The sequence below is a fragment of the Lynx canadensis genome, chromosome C1 (assembly GCF_007474595.2).
Source record: "Lynx canadensis isolate LIC74 chromosome C1, mLynCan4.pri.v2, whole genome shotgun sequence".
NCBI lineage: Eukaryota > Metazoa > Chordata > Mammalia > Carnivora > Felidae > Lynx > Lynx canadensis.
The window spans coordinates 170,258,997-170,275,844 of NC_044310.1; the positions used below are offsets into that span (position 1 = coordinate 170,258,997).

The following is a 16,848-nucleotide window of genomic DNA, read 5'->3' on the forward strand; positions in this document are numbered from 1 at the left end:
TACATAAAGGATTATGAATTTTACTTTGAAAATCTGCAAACTGGAGTTTTAACAAATTTCATTTTGTTTCGATTCTACAAACAAGAGAGTTAAAGTTAACAGTAAACAGGCACTGAACATTGGAGTGGATTAAATGCTTCTAACCAGATGATATTGTCAAAACATTATTTACTAGTAAAAAGTTAAGTAGTTAGGCTGGTTGGGCGATCTACTATTAAAAAACGGGAGAAACACACAATAAATAATTAAGAATAAAGAAAACAAGACTAGAAAATGTAAGTACATAGTAAAACAATGAACAAAAAAGATCAGGTAGAGATTTAAAAATAATTTCCTACTAAATATTTATTCACACTCTACCTCCCTCTAATACTACCAACTCAGTACTTTCATTTTTAGCTTTTTAATTTCATTTTTTAAGTACCATACAGTAAACCTGACCTTCTTTCCTTCTTTTGGTATATAGCTCTAGGAAAAAAAATTTAATGTATAGATTTGTGTAACCACCTCGCCACTGTGGTAACAGTTTCATCACCCCAAAAAACTTCCTTGTTTGCTTTTCCCAGTTCTGGCAACAACTGACCTGCTCTACAAGGCAACATATCATATAGTTTAATTTTATACTAATTTTTATTAAATAAGCTTGCATTTTTTTAAGCATTTTTGAAGACAGCCTAATAAAGTAATTCTCTAAATCATTTTACACTTTTATAAAGTTTTATATAGCTGCCTAACATTCAAAAGAAGATTATCATGGGGTGCCTGGGTAGCTCAGTTGGTTAAGTGTCCGACTTTGGCTCAGATCGTGATCTCACAGTGTGCTGAGGCTGAGCCCTGCATCAGGCTCTGTGCTAATAATAAGCTCAGAGCCTGGAGCCTGCTTTGGATTCTGTCTGTCTGTCTGTCTCTCTCTCTCTCTGCCCCTACCCCACTCACACTCTGTCTCTCTCTCAAAAATAAAAATTAAAAAATTAAATAAAATAAATTAAATTAAATTAATAAATAAAATTAAAGAAGATTATTGGGGCACCTGGGTGACTCAATCAGTTGACCATCGGAATTCAGCTCTGAACCCTGTGTTGGCCTCTTATGCTGACAGCTCAGAGCCTGGAGCCTGCTTTGGATTCTGTGTGTCTCTCTCTCTGCCCCTCCCCTGCTTGTCCGTGCTCTCTCTCTCTCAAAAACAAACATTTTTAAAAAATTTAAAAAGTAAATAAAATTATCAAAGGAGAAGTATTATGTAAAATACATGCATGGCTTTAATTTTCCTCAGGACAATTTTTTATTTGGGAGAATAAACTCTGGTTTTCTCAAATACAAAGAATATTTTATTTGGTATTTGATTAATTTTCTACTGTTGGAATGGCCTTTATTTTTTCAAGCTTATTTATTTATTTTGAGAGAAAGCGAGCAAGCAGGGAGGGGCAGAGAGATAGGGAGGGAAAGACAGAGAATCCCAAGCAGGCTCTGCACTGTTAGCACAGAGCCGGATACAGGGTTCAAAGTCACAAACCATGAGATTATGACCTGAGCTGAGAACAAGAGTTGAACATTTAATTGACAGAGCCAACCCAGGCACCCCGGAAAGGCTTTTAAATGAATCATAAAGTATGACTTTAGAATAATTTTTAATTATAAGTTCAAGTACAAAGCAAATGAAAATAAATTCAAGTGGATCTAAAAGTTACCTGTCTAAATATACTTTAATATATATTTAAGATTCACTGTTGTTTCACAACATACGTCCCACAAAAAATCAATGTCAAGAAGACATTAAAAACAATTTTTTTTTCAGTTGTAGGGCTCAGGTTTTCATGCAATGAATACTAGTTAGCAATAAAAAGAAACAGATTACTGATTCACTTAACATAGCTGGGTAAATCTCAAAAACATATTGAATGAAAAAAGGCAGACACAACAGTATATGCAGTGTGATTCCATTTATATGGAGTTCTAGAACAGGCAAATTTAATCTATAGTGATAGAAATCAGATTAGTTTTTGTCTGGGTTTGGGGATGGTGAGAAACTGACTACAAAGGGAGAGGGAACTTTCTGAGGTGATGGAAGTGCTCTGTGTCTTGACTGTGGTAAAGGTTACTTGGATGTATACATTTGTCAAAATCCATCAAACTGCTCATTTACATGCACAGATTTCATTGTATGTAAACTACACCACAATAAAGTTGATTTTTAGAAAGTTAACTCAAAAGTTAATTCTCCTTTAGTCTAAATTAACATAGCCTTACTTTGTATTAAATGAGTTTATAACTAATCGATAATATTCGCTAAATATTTGATCATGGGACTAAGAGTATGGTAAAAAAAAAAAAAAAAAAAACCAAAAAACCAACTGTGACATACATAAGTCATGTACTTAAAATATCCTCTGACTGCAAGAATTTTCTGGTTCTCTTCATAAGCTAAGGAGTGCTTATATTTATGTTTGAATAAAGGCTTAATTCAAGGTCTTAATACTTACAGAAAGTATCATGAGTTACTCACATGATAATCTTTTAAAGAGTGCAGCCATCTGATCTGGTTTGTCAAAGCTGGTCCTCATTTGTGTTAGCACATCAACATTCTCTACCACAAGTTTCTAAAACAAACAAAAAAAAAAGTAAGAAAGATTCTAGCTTAGGCATAGACCTCCTTGCATTAATGAGACAAGAGCATGTTTGAAATCACAATCCAGCAAGTAGAAATACAATTCATGAAATCCAGATGCTCTATGCTATATACTTTTGTTGTTGGTTTAAAAAGAGAATCTTAAAATTATTTATATAGGATTAATGTTTTTATTCCGTTTGAAATTCAAGAAGGGAGGATGGTTCAAGAAAAAGCAATAAAGATAAACAGGAGGATAAAGGATTATCTAATGCTTAGGCACAGAACAGCATCAATAATAAAAAACAGACACTGAAGTGGATATAGAGAGCAATAAATTCCAACTAAAAAAAAAAACCAAAAAACAAAAAACAAAAAACTTGCTAAAGTTAAAGGCAGCCAAGGACAGCCTACAGTTCACCACTAGATGTATACAATCAGAGGGAGAGTAATTTCTGGGGTATGTACCACTTCATGGGGATTATTAATTGACCAAGGTTTCCCACACAAATTATAAAATGGAAGTGTTAAAACTCTCTACCTTCTTTCAGAGACCACTGAGAAAAAGGAAGAGAAGAGAATGGAGGGATAAAAATAAGGGAAGGGAGTACAGACAGCTATTAAAGAAAGCATAACTCTTTAAAGAAGGTTTGTCTTAAAAGGTGTTTTGGAAAAGTAATTTAGTTTAGAAATTATAATTAAATATAGTCAATTGGATTCTGTAAGAGATAATGGCTTTATGTATGTGCAAAGTCTGGATGTAATATTTAAATATCCAGGGATGAAGCCTGGGCATATTTCAAAGTACATACAAATCCAAGCTTCATCCTTGGATATTTCAATTCAGCAGGCCTGGCTGCAAAGATTTAACAGCAAGCGTATTGTTAAAGTGCCATGAGGGTTTGTCAAAGGCTGATGATAACTGATTCAAGGGGAATATGAAAACCTATACAGAATGTTTATAAAAATCATTTTTCCTATACTAGTATGAATTTTGTTTACATTACTTGATATCACAGGCATACCTAGGAGATATTGCAGATTTGGTTCCGGACCACTATAATTAAGCAAATACCACAATGAAGCACGTCAAATAACTTTTTGGCGTCCCAGTGGATACAAAAAGTTATGTTGACACTACACTGTAGTCTATAAAGTGTGCAACAGCATTATATCTAAAAAAATAATGTCCATACTTTAATTAAAAAATACTTTATTCTTAGGATGGCTCAGTTGGTTGAGCATCGAACTTCAGCTCAGGTCATGATCTCACGGTTTGTGGGTTTAAGCCCTATGTCAGGCTCTGGCTGATAGCTCAGAGCCTGGAGACTGCTTCAGATTCTGTGTCTCCCTCTCTCTCTTCCCCTCCCCCACTCACACACTGTCTCTTAAAAATAAACATTAAAAAATATTTTATTACTAAAAGTGCTAACCATCATCTGAGCCTTCAGTGAGTTGTAATCACAAATCATTTTAACAAATATAGTAATAATGAAAAAGCTTGAAATTATGGGAGAATTACCAAAATGTGATACAAACATGAGCAAATGCTGTTGGAAAAATGATGCCAATATATTTGACACAAGGTTGGCCACAAACCTACAACTTGTAAAATTGCAGTATCTTCAAAGTGCAATAAAACGAGGTATTCCTGTACTTCAGATTATTTCTCTTTATGTTCCCACCTGTAGTCATATTTGTTTGCTAAACTCAACTTCTACAATCTCTGATGAAAATGCCTACTCTTTCTGGGGCTAATCCAATACTGTTCCATGCTCAAACTTGGTTCAATCAATACACACTCAAAGTATATGCTCAACCCTAAAAGTCTTCCTGCACTCTGAACATAATACCACATATCACTGAATCATACACCACTGAATTTTAAGTGCACCATTATCTTATGGGCCATTACGGAAAAAAAAAAAACAAAACAAAACAAACAACCTTCACTAATTAAATTGACACAGTGTTTCTAATATACAACTTTAAGACATCTATAATTTCAGAAATACTAATATGGAATAACTGTGTTTTAGAATCAATAAATTACAGTATATGGTTTTTTAAGTTTATTTAGAGAGAAAGAGTGCAAGCGCATGGGGGGCAGGGGAGAAGGGCAGAAAGAGGAGAGACAGTAGTATATGTTTAATAGTAAAGACACTGTAATCACTTTTAAGCTCCTGTACCCGGCAATTTACAAAGAACCCCATTTACCTATCCACATGAGAGGTGACATTCTAATTTCAACTGAAAAAACTAAGGCTTGGAGAAATTAAGTAATCTGTCCAAAGTTAGAAAGATACTAAACAGTGGATTATGCAATCTAAATTCAGGTATGTCTGATTTAAAAATCCATGATCTCAATCCCTAAAGAAACGGTTCCCAATTTTTTGTATGTATCAGAACAATCTAGAGGACTTATTAATTAAAATATACATTGCTGGGTCTTAGTCCCACAACAGATTTTGACTGGCTCAGTTGGAGGAGAGTGCGACTCTTGATCTTAGGGTTGAGGTTCAAGCCCCATGTTGGGTATGGAGCTTACATAAATAAAACTTAAAAAAAAAAACAACTGTGCATTGTTAACAAGTTCCAAGGTAATGCTGCTGCTGCTACAAGGACCATACTTTAAGAACCATTACCCCAAAGTGGTTTGCACATTATTCCCCCGCCCCAAAAAAAAAAAAAATTTAATGATGTCTCTACTTAAAAAGTTTATACATTTTTAAATGTTTTTCTTTTCTCCCTCAATTGCATCCTGAAAGAGAGCTCTCTACACACTTAAAGCCATTGATTAATATCATTGGCAAATGGGCTGCAAGCTGGAAGTAACATCAGTGAATACAAATCAAATGAAACATATCAAGAGTACTAAAAATAAACTCGGTTTTCAGTTAATAAGAAAGTGTTAAATTCTTGGCACAATACATATTTAAATTTCCTACTTCATTTGAAAAAAAAAAAAAAAAAAGTCTTCCATGAAGAACTGGAGGAACTGATCTATAAAATGCCAAAAACGATTCTTTTGGCAGGATTAGAAGGAGATATTGACTCAATGGGCACACCACCAAATGAAACACTCCAAGAATTTTAATAGGAAAGAAGACTGGCTGTTTTCTTCTTCAGAGAGCAATGAACATATTTTACCACGAATATGCATGCACAGTGCTGACTATGTCTGACACACAATTTATTCACGACCATTAAATATAAAGCAGCTCTCCTTTTTTTCACTGACAAATTTACTCTTTGAAATAAAAGGGTCCTCAAGACATAGTATAGAAGGCAAGTTGATGCATGCTTTTTAGGACCCAAGCAGGGCTCAGAAGTTGTAGGCAGTGACATAGAAAGACTTAAACCTAAACAAGAGGGTTATTACATGTCTGTATAGGGGACTGTTGCACATCCAACCTCTCACCATCTTAAGAAGTGATGCCAACAAGGACAACTCTAAATTCAGGAGCAAAAGTTGGTGGTGGGGGTGGAGGGTGTAGCAGGAGAGAAAATGACCTGAGACAGCCAACTAGAGTACTGAATCTCCTATTCCACACTCCAATGATCTCCAACAGACTTCCACTCTCCAGCTAGAGGTTACGGTTTTTGAAAAACAGTTTGTAAGAATTACTTGAAACTTTTCTCCAAAGAATATTTGTTATCTTCTGCCAAGTACTTTGGGGCACAACTCATCCAGGACCATCTTAATCCATATTTAAGACTATATATTCCTTGAACAAAGAGAGTAACACCAAAAGGGCTGGAGAACCTGGGAGGGGCAGATCATATCCAGTTCACAACTGCCCTTGGTAGGCTAATTTAGACCATCTTTTCTCCAAAAGACAACTTAAAAAGTTGGAGAGCTATATAAAGAAAGAGTCTTCTTTCAAAGAAGCTAAAAAGATAAGTAAGCTACAATCAAGGAGGAAGTGGGAACTCAGAGACATAAGCCTAGCACTGGAAGGCTTATATAATAACCCTTTGAGGTATCTGTATAAAGAGAGTGGAGGGGAATTTAAGCAGATTTCCCACTCTCCATTGCAGGTAGGCTTTGGGTTTTATTACAGACCCCCTTGCTCCACAAGACCACAAAAACTGTGTCTTAATCTTACAAATGTTGCTTCTTGATTAGCAAATGTCTTCAGGTCAAAAGTGGCTTCCAGTGCTAGGCTTGTCTCTGACTTCCCACTTTCTCCTCGATTTTAACCTACCTACCTTTTTTTTTAGCTTCTTTGAAAGAAGAATCTTTCTTTATATAGCTCTCTAACTTTTTAAGTTGTCTTTTGGAGGAAAAAAAATGGTCTAAATAACCTAGCCTACCAATACTTGAAGAGAAACACTAAATGTTATTTCTTCTTGTAATTTCATAAATTAGGTCATTCTAAGGGCAGTAACTTTATAGGACACTAAAAAATGCAAAACAATTATAATCACCACTGGCAGACTGACTACTTTTGGAGATTGATCTCAATGTGAGAGAATGATATACAACACACTGAACTTGTCTACATGAAACATCATTATATTATGATCGTAAGATTTCTTATGTAATAAAATACAAGAATACACATGGAAGTATGCCTCAGTACACAGAGGCCAGAAATAAAGTCATAAATAACACCTTCTCTAGTTCTTAATAATACACAAGTAGCTGAAATCCGATAAATTTGGACTATGTATGTATCTTTGTTAAAAGGGATCTCTTAGAAAATCATTGTAAAGTACTGTGCAATTCCAGAAAACTGAATCATTAGGACTAGCTTTGTTGTTGTTGTTGTTGTTTTTATTTATTTATTTTTTTTGAGAGACAGAGACAGAGCACAAGTGGGGTAGGGGCAGAGAGAGAATTGAGACACGGAATCCAAAGCAGGCTCCAGGCTCTGAGCTGTCAGCACAGAGGCTGATGCAGGGCTCAAACTCACAAACTGTGAGATCATGACCTGAACTGAAGTCGGACGCTTAACCGACTGAGCCACCCAGGTGCCCCAGAACTAGCTTTGTTTTGAAGAAATTTCAATGGTAAAGGCACAACGCTAGAAATGTAAACCTTTCATATTTATGGTTGACCATCTGAAGAAGTCTTTTGAAAAATAGTTAATCAAATCAGGATTTAAACTTGAGAAGTAAAAAGGTAAAAATACGAAATCCCTAAATACCAAAACATAATCATGTGATTGTTAAAAAGTCTTCCTACAAATACAACCTCCTATCATTAATAAAATATACAAGTTTTTATGAAGATAAATAAAAAGTCAGGCCAAGTAAGAGAACTCACATAGAAGATTTCTAAAATGCTAAAATCAAGGAAAGACTATATGCCTACAAATTGGACAACCTGGAAGAAATGGATAAATGCCTAAAAACATATAAACTACCAAAACTGAAACAGGAAAAAATAGAAAACCTGAAAAGAAACTGCACCAACAATAAAAAAAAAAAAAAAAAAAAAAAAAAAAAAACTCCCACAAAATAAAGTCCAGGGACAGATGGCTTCACAGGCAAATTCTACCAAACGTTTAAGGAAGAGTTAATACCTATTCTTCTCAAACTATTCCAAAAAACAGACAAGGAAGGAAAACTTACAAATGCATTCTGTAAGGCCAGCACTCTGATACCAAAACCAGATAAAGATTCCACTAAAAAAGAAAACTACAGGCTAACATCCCTAATGAAAATGGACATAAAAATTCTCAATAAAATACTAGCAAACCGAATCCAACAATACATTAAAAGAATCATTCACCATGATCACGTGGGATTTACTCCTGGGTTACAAGGGTGGTTCAATATTCATAAATGAATGTGATACACCACATTAATAAAAGAAAGGATAAGAACTATATGATCCTTTCAATAGATGCAGAAAAAGCATTTGACAAAGTACCACATCCACCACTCATAACAAAAACCCTCAGTAAAGTAGGGATAGAGGGAATATACTTCAACACAATAAAGACCATATACAAAAACCCCACAGCTAATGTCATCCTCAATGGGGAAAAACTGAGAGCTTTTCCTCTGCGGTCAGGTGCAAGATAAGAATGTCTACTCCCACTACTGTTAATTAACATAGTACTGTAGGTCTGAGCCATAACAATCAGACAACAAAAAGGAATAAAAGGCATCCAAATGAGCAAGGAAGAAGTAACACCTTTACTATTTGCAGACAATATGATACTCTATATAGAAAACCCAAAAGACTGCACAGAAGAAGTGCTAGAACCGATACACAAATTCAGTAAACTGACAGGATACAAAATCAAAGTACAGAAATCTGTTGCATTTCTATACACCAATAATGAAGCAACAGAAAGAGGAATTAATGAATCAATGGCATTTACAATTGCACCAAAAACAGTAAGATACCTAGGAATAAACCTAACCAAAGAGGTGAAAGAGCTGTACTCTGAAAACTATAAAACACTGATGAAAGAAACTGAAGACACAAAGAAACAGAAAGACATTCCATGCTCATGAACAAATAGTTAAAATGTCTATACTACCCAAAGCAATCTACACATTTAACACAATCCCTATCAAAATATACCAGCATTTCAGAGCTAGAACAAACAATCCTAAAATTTGTATGGAACCACAAAAGACCCCGAATAGCCAAAGCAACCTTGAAAAAGAAAAGCAAAGCTAAGGCATCACAATTCCAGACTTCAAGTTATATCATAGAGCTGTGGCCAAAACAGTATGGTATTGGCACAAAAATAGACACAAAGATCAAAGAAAAAGAATAGAAAACCCAGAAATGAACCCACAACTATATGGTCGATTAATCTTAAAAAAGTAGGAAAGAATATCCAATGGGAAAAAGACAGTCTCTTCAACAAATGGTGTTGGGAAAATTGGATAGCAACACACAAAAGAAACTGGACTAATTTCTTACACCATACCCTAAATTCAAAATAGACTACAGGGGCGCCTGGGTGGCTCAGTTGGTTGAGCGTCCGACTTCGGCCCAGGTCACGATCTCACAGTTTGTGGGTTCAAGCCCAACATCAGGCTCTGTGCTGATGGCTCAGAGCCTGGAGCCCAGAGCCTGCTTCGGATTCTGGGTCTCCCTCACTCTCTGCCCCTCCCCCGCTCACTCTCTCTCTCTCTCTCTCTCTCTCTCTCTCCTTCAAAAATAAACGTTAAAAAAATGCATTAAAGACATAAATATTAGACATGAAACCATTAAAATCCTACAGAAGAACACAGACAATAACCTCTTTGTCATCGGCTGTAGCAATTGTTTTCTAGATATGCCTCCTGAGGCAAGGGAAACAAAAGCAAACATAAATTACTGGGACTACATCAAAAGAAAAAGCTTCCGCACCACAAAAGAAACAATCAACAAAATTAAACGGCAACCTACTGAATGAGAGAAGATATCTGCAAATGACACATCCTATAAAGAGTTAGTATCTAAAATATATAGAACTTACAAAACTCAACACCCAAAAAACAAATAATCCAATTAAAAATGTGAAGAACAGACATTTTTCCAAAGAACACATACAGATGGGCAACAGACACATGAAAAGATGCTCATCATCACTTATCATCAGGGAAATGCAAACCAAAACTACAATCAGATATCACTGTATACCTGTCCGAATGGCTAAAATCAAAAACACAAGAAACAACAGGTGTTGGTGAGGATGTGAAGAAAAAGGAACCCTCTTGCACTGTTTGTGGGAAGGTAAACTAGTGCAGCCACTGTGTAAAACACTATGGAGGTTCCTCAAAAATAGAAGCTACCTAAAAATAGAAATACCTACAATCTAGCAATCACACTACTAAGCATTTACCCAAAGAATACAAAAATACTAATTTCAAGGGATACATGCACCCCAAAGCTTACAGCAGCATTTTCTACAATAGTCAAATTATGGAAACAGCCCAAATATCCATCGAATGATGAACGGATACACACACACACACGGAATATTAGTCAACCATAAAAAAGAATGAAATCTTGCCATATGCAACAATATGGATGGAACTAGAGAGTATTATGTTAAGTGAAATATGTCAGTGAGAGAAAGACAAATACCATATGATTTCACTTATACGTAGAATTTAAGACACAAAACAAATGGGGATGGGGAAAAAAAGAGAGAGACAAAGAAAGAAACAGACTCTTAACTATAGAGAACAAACTGATGGTTATCAGAGGGGAGGTGGGTGGGAGGATAGGGTTAAATGGGTAATGGGCATTAATGAGTGCACTTGTGATGAGCACAGGGTGTTGTATGTTAAGTGTTGAATCACTAAATTGTATACCTGAACTAGTATTACACTGTATGTTAACTGGAATTTAAATAAAAACTTAAAATCACAAAAATAAAATGTTAAAATCAAAAGTTTTAGAAATACAATGGTTAGTATCCTAAACCATCTTTGTTTTGGAGCGTATAGTATTTAATGAGAAACCCAAGCTAATTCACACTCATGCTTCTCAATTATTATGAACCTTAGTTCTTACACAAAAAGTTTCTTTTGTCTAGGTTTGTGACTTAAGCTGAATATTGTCAAATATTTAAATGAGAAGTCAGCCAAGAAACAACACTCTTGAGTCAGAAAATTCAACAGCATTAAAAAAAAAACAACACTATTTACACTCTCATCAAAACTTTAAATTTTAATAATATTCAAGAAAAGAAATAGTCACCCAGAATACAACAGAAATGTTAAAACATAAGCTCCTCTCATTTCTTTTTTAAGAATACAGGATGTACTTGACAATATTAATACCTAAGGACAGAGCTGAGAGAGTTATGTTCATAAATAAAGTATTAGTAAAAGATTATGACAAAATCTGCACTCAAAAAAGATCTGGGGGCACCTGGGTGGCTGAGTCGGATAAGCCTCTGACTCTTGGTCTTGGCTCAGGTCATGATATTATGGTTCGTGAGATCAATCCCCTCATAGGGGCTCTGTGCTGACAGTACACAGAGGCTCTCCATCTTTCTGCTCCTCCCCTGCTTGTACACATGTTCTCTCTCTCAAAATAAATAAACATTTTAAAAAAAGATATAGAAATAATAGTATCTAACAAGATAAATTTTTAAAAGACAAACAATAAAGCAACACTTAAGTCTAAAGAAAAAAATACAAAATCAAGGATGTGGAGAGCCGTGGTTCAAGGTCAACATGTGAAAAAAAGAAAATTTATGATTCTAAGTTAACATGAAAATATTATGTTATAGGTACCAAATGTGTCAAAGCAATCTTAAATTGTACTAGTAAGTGTAGTGTCCACAATGGATAAGTGTACCTTTACTAATCAGATCTCTAGCTGAAGTTTATTCTCAGTTCAAGGCACTATTTTCTAAGAATGACACAAACAATTAAGATAGAATTTGTATAAAAGACAGAGAGATTAAACATGAATATATTTCACATGGAGAAGAGAAAGGCAATACACTACTAAAGTTTTTAAATATGTGAAGGGTGATCTTGTTAAACGCAATCTCTGCCTCTTGACATTAGAATGAAGACCAATCAGGGGTGCCTGAGTGGCTCAGTTGGTGGACTGTCCCACTCTTGATTTTGGCTCAGGTCATGATCTTATGGTTCATGGGTTTGAGCCCCGTGTCAGGCTCTGTGCTGACAGCATAGAACCTGCTTGGGATTCATATTCATTCTCTCTCTCTCTCTCTCTCTCTCTCTCTTTCCCTCCCTCCCTCCCTCTCTGCCTCTCCCCTGCTCTTTTCCTCTCTCAAAAATAAATAAGCATAAAAAAAAAAAAAGAATGAAGACACATCAAAAAATCACTACTCAGATATTTACTCAACATAACTAGAGATATGCAGTAACTGAAGAGACTGCCTCATTTTCAAAAACACCAGATCATCCTCCTAGAGAAATGTAGTGTACCTTCCTGCATTAGATAAGTGTGGGTTAGAGGACTGCTTAGATCTCTTTCATTTCTAAAAACAGCATAGCACAGGACTAGTATAAGGTCTAGGGCTAGACTGACTATGTAGGTTCAAAGTTCAAAGTTTAGTTTCACCATTTTCAAGCATGTGAGCCCAGAGAAGGTACTTAGTAGTTCTTGATCTTACTTTTTTAATTTGTAAAATAGGGGTAATACCACCAGTTTTATGTAAGGAGCTTAGAAAAGTCCTGGAACAAAGCAAAGGGTCAAAAAAGCTACCTATTTTTATTTTTGCATCCAACAGACACTTAGCAAGTACCTTCTATGTGTGGACACTGATTTAGCAAAGTTTTAAGAGGGTTTATAACTAAGTTTTTATTCTTGCGACAGTGACATAAATACATGACATGAAAGGTCACAATAAGATACACAAAAAGGTGAATAAAAAGAATAAAAAGTGATGCTTGCTGTTTTTAAAAGTGTGGTCAAGAAAGGATATTCTGATAAGGCAACATTTGAAAAACACACAAATATTATGAGAAGACAATACTTCAGTGAAAAGTATTTTGAGGTAACAACAAGCAGGCCAACCAGGCTGGAAGAGTTAAGGAGGTAAGAAAAGCAAAAGGCCAGATCCTATAGGGGCCTTCCAGTACCGTTAAGGACATCAAATCCCCTTGAACTCTCATAAATACAGATGCAGAGACCTAAATAAGCCAATCTGTACCACTACATGACAATATTCTATCCATCACATTAAATAGCAAAGAAGCACCCAAAATACTTAGTAATTCCAGAAGTACCTATTATTTAGTCTGAAATAAAAAATAGCGGGGCGCCTGGGTGGCGCAGTCGGTTAAGCGTCCGACTTCAGCCAGGTCACGATCTCGCGGTCCGTGAGTTCGAGCCCCGCATCAGGCTCTGGGCTGATGGCTCGGAGCCTGGAGCCTGTTTCCGATTCTGTGTCTCCCTCTCTCTCTGCCCCTCCCCCGTTCATGCTCTGTCTCTCTCTGTCCCAAAAATAAATAAACGTTGAAAAAAAAAATAAAAAAAAAAAATAGCTGGCAAAAGTGAAATTTTCTTGAATTCAAGGAAAAGAATATCTTGCCATAATTCTTCTATTATCTCATACTGAAAAGAATGCAAGAAAGTGAACTGAAGATGAGAAATCTGTTACCTAAAAAATAACAGAATAGAAAAGAGATCATGTATTTACAGGGGAACGAATCTAATAAACAAGAACGCTATTACTTGTGAAGAACTAAAACTGTCATTGCAAGGTTTAGCATTTAAAACTATATAAAGTATACAGTGTGTGTATTTAAAACCCACATATAAAAGTTGACTTTTATAAAAGAATTGCAGAATGTTCTTAGAGGATAATGAACATGAAAAATACCAAGTAATAATTACTCAGTGCTTATTGTGGATGAAGAACTATGCTCAGTACCTAAGCATTTGATGTGTATCATATAACTCTTTCAAAGTAAAAGCTTAGTGAGTTTAAACTTTGCCCAAAGTCAAAGCTCATAAGTGAGAGGACTGAAATTCAGGTCTTAAAAGCTTGAGTTCTTAACCACTGGGTAATACCACGTCTCCTTTTAGTCACAGACTCTTACATATTTTATTCATTCAGCAAAATATTTTTTACCTTGCAGGAACTGGCTTATCCTATATAACTGCTAAGTTTTCAGTAAATTGGATTACCACAATTAGACTTCAGTGCTCTATGTAAATGCAAGCTACTTATCAATGCTACCTACCATATTCTTAAATTAAAAATGCAAGGCGCAAGTAATCACCAAAAAATTTCACAAAGGGCACAATTTAAAATATGCCTCTTGTATTCTGTTAAGTTATAAAGTTTTGGTGGTTCAAATTCAAATTCTTTCAAAAACTAGATAGTTATTATATACAGACTCATTCAATATAAATCACCTTAGAGCTGGGATATTTCTAAAAGACTTTAAAAAGTCATTTAAAAGGCTGTTGCTTCAGCCCTTTTACATCTTAACAAAATGTTAAGCATTCTAAAGAAATTTTTTATCTACCGTAAAGGGTGTAAGATAATTTAAAAGATTACTTAGTAATAAAAAAACAATGAGCCCAGGGGCACCTGGCTGGCGCAGTTGGCAGAGCATGCAAATCTTGATCTCAGAGTCTGTTGAATTCCAGCCCCACATGTGGCATAGAGATTACTTTAAAAAAAACCAACAACAACCCAATGAGCCTAATAATGTTTGCAACATAAACTGTGGGAAATAATACATTCAAACTACAAATTTAAACAAATGACTTTGGCTGGAATTTTGAACAGTCCTTCAAAGAAAAGCATTATGGTACTATAGAATCAAGACTTGACCAAACATCAAGAAATCTGACTTTCAATCTCCTTTAGCAAGTCATTTCACCTCTCTAGGCTTTCAGTTTTTTCATCCATAAAAGAGAGAGTATTAAATGACAATGCAATTGAAAGGCCATTGTAGCTCTATAATTTCATTTACATGAGAATTTTCATGTTGGGTTAAGGTAATTAACAAAATAGACTTGTTCATATTCTTGAAATGTTTTTTCAGGAATCAATGTTTCAAAGCTAAAACTGATAAAGACTGTATTACCTTAAGTTCAGCAACTTGTGATGAGATATGCCACATAAGGCTCTCACTTAGGAACTTCATACCGTATGGGCCTAGTAGTTCTGATAACGACCTCATTTCTGAAAGGAAATGTAATTAATTTTACACTCTGATAGAGCAAATACTTTAAGAAAATGAATATTAACGTTTTGGAATGTTCCATCATAGAAGCAAATTATTAATGCAAAAATCTCTAGTCTCTAGAATAAAAAGGAACACAAATGCAAAGGTAAGTCTAAGATATAATGTATGATTATGCATTGAATGAACGTAACTGAATGAAAATAGCTGTAACAATGAAAAGCCAAAAGAATCAAGGTTTCTTCACTCCATTAAACATGTCATAGGTTTTATTCACCTGATATGTCAGAATATTCCTCTGCATTGAATGTTAATTCATTTTCTGTAGGTAAGTTCACAAATGCTTTCATTGCAGGGAAATAAGCTATATGACCATTGCTGACTTGTCTTAACAAAGTTTCCAAATACCTAGGAAGAAAAAGTAAATTTATAACCGGGAGAAATTAATTCAAAGTTTATGGTATTATTCAAATTATGGTATACATTCCTGCATTAAGATGACTGATGACACAAATGAGCACTTACTGATAAAAAATAACTTTCCTAAGCATTTCACCACAAAGAAACTTTGTATCAATCCAAATTTCTAAATGTGCTCCTTACCAATTTGTGTATAGACTTGTAATGGTTGGTTCTCCATGACTGTCTAAATGTTGTGTTTGCTGAAGAAGAACATTATTAAACACTCTTGTAATATCAATTTGCACATAGTTTTCTATCGACTGTAGTACAGTCATGTATGCTCTTACACTTGTTAGAAGCTCTGATGGTTTTGCAATTTCCTGTGTGGCTTGATTATACATAGTCATTCCAACAATTGACCTAGGTAAGGGAGGGAATAAGAAATGAACTTTTCCATTTATGTACATAGGCCATTCAACCTACTGATCTCTAATATTAAGTATGCAATAAAATTAATTTTAACATACTAATTGTTACAAAGTAATGAAATTATTATCTCCCCAAGAAACCATCTTAAAAAAGAATGAACACCCAAAAGCTACAATAAGGTAGAATTAGGATTTTAAAAATTCTAAGGACATCAATAATAACAATGAATTAAGGATAAAGAGGGTCTTAAAAAATTCCTTTAATAGGACTCACTGTCTCTAGCAAGCACACTGGACTATTTAATCCATAGCTCAAACTCATCTGGCACAGTTATGTGCTAGTATTTTCTTAGGCTTTATATCAATCACCCTTCATGTTTAAAACCTTGCAATGTATCAAAAATAAATAAAAACATTTAAAAAATTTAAAAAAATAAAAAAATAAAAAAAATAAACGCCTGCAATGAATGTAGTTACTACCACCACCACTTCACAGATAAAAAGAAACTAAGGCTCAGAACTGAAGTCAACTGAATACAGTCATTTTGTTTGGAAGTAGTGTGCCTAGGCTTTGAACCCACAACTGCCTTAGTGCTGCCCTTCAACAAAATGCATGACAGTTAAAACAAGGCAACAAACAAAAAACTTTATTGTTCTTTAATCGTTCACAGCACGTGAAACACAGTTCTGTTAGGTTTATATCCCAATAAACTATAAAAGCCTAAAAAGAAACACAGATTTTGAAAATACTTTCCCTTCTGATCTTTTCCTACATTGGCCACCCCTATTTTACCATCTTTAAAACTCCTTGAGCATTGGATTTAT

General features: G+C 34.9%; 1 protein-coding gene across 4 annotated transcripts in view; it reads right to left on the reverse strand.

Annotated features, from left to right (window-relative positions):
• The window catches only part of NCKAP1 (NCK associated protein 1), a 109,486-nt gene that overhangs the window by 15,796 nt on the left and 76,842 nt on the right, over positions 1-16,848 (reverse strand). For all 4 annotated transcript variants that reach the window (XM_030324879.1, XM_030324877.1, XM_030324878.1 and 1 more), the window contains 4 exons: positions 15,797-16,015; positions 15,471-15,601; positions 15,095-15,192; positions 2,504-2,597 (listed from right to left, as the gene is read on the reverse strand). In XM_030324879.1, coding sequence (XP_030180739.1) covers positions 2,504-2,597; positions 15,095-15,192; positions 15,471-15,601; positions 15,797-16,015 — 542 coding nt within the window. The remainder of the gene's footprint in view (positions 1-2,503; positions 2,598-15,094; positions 15,193-15,470; positions 15,602-15,796; positions 16,016-16,848) is intronic.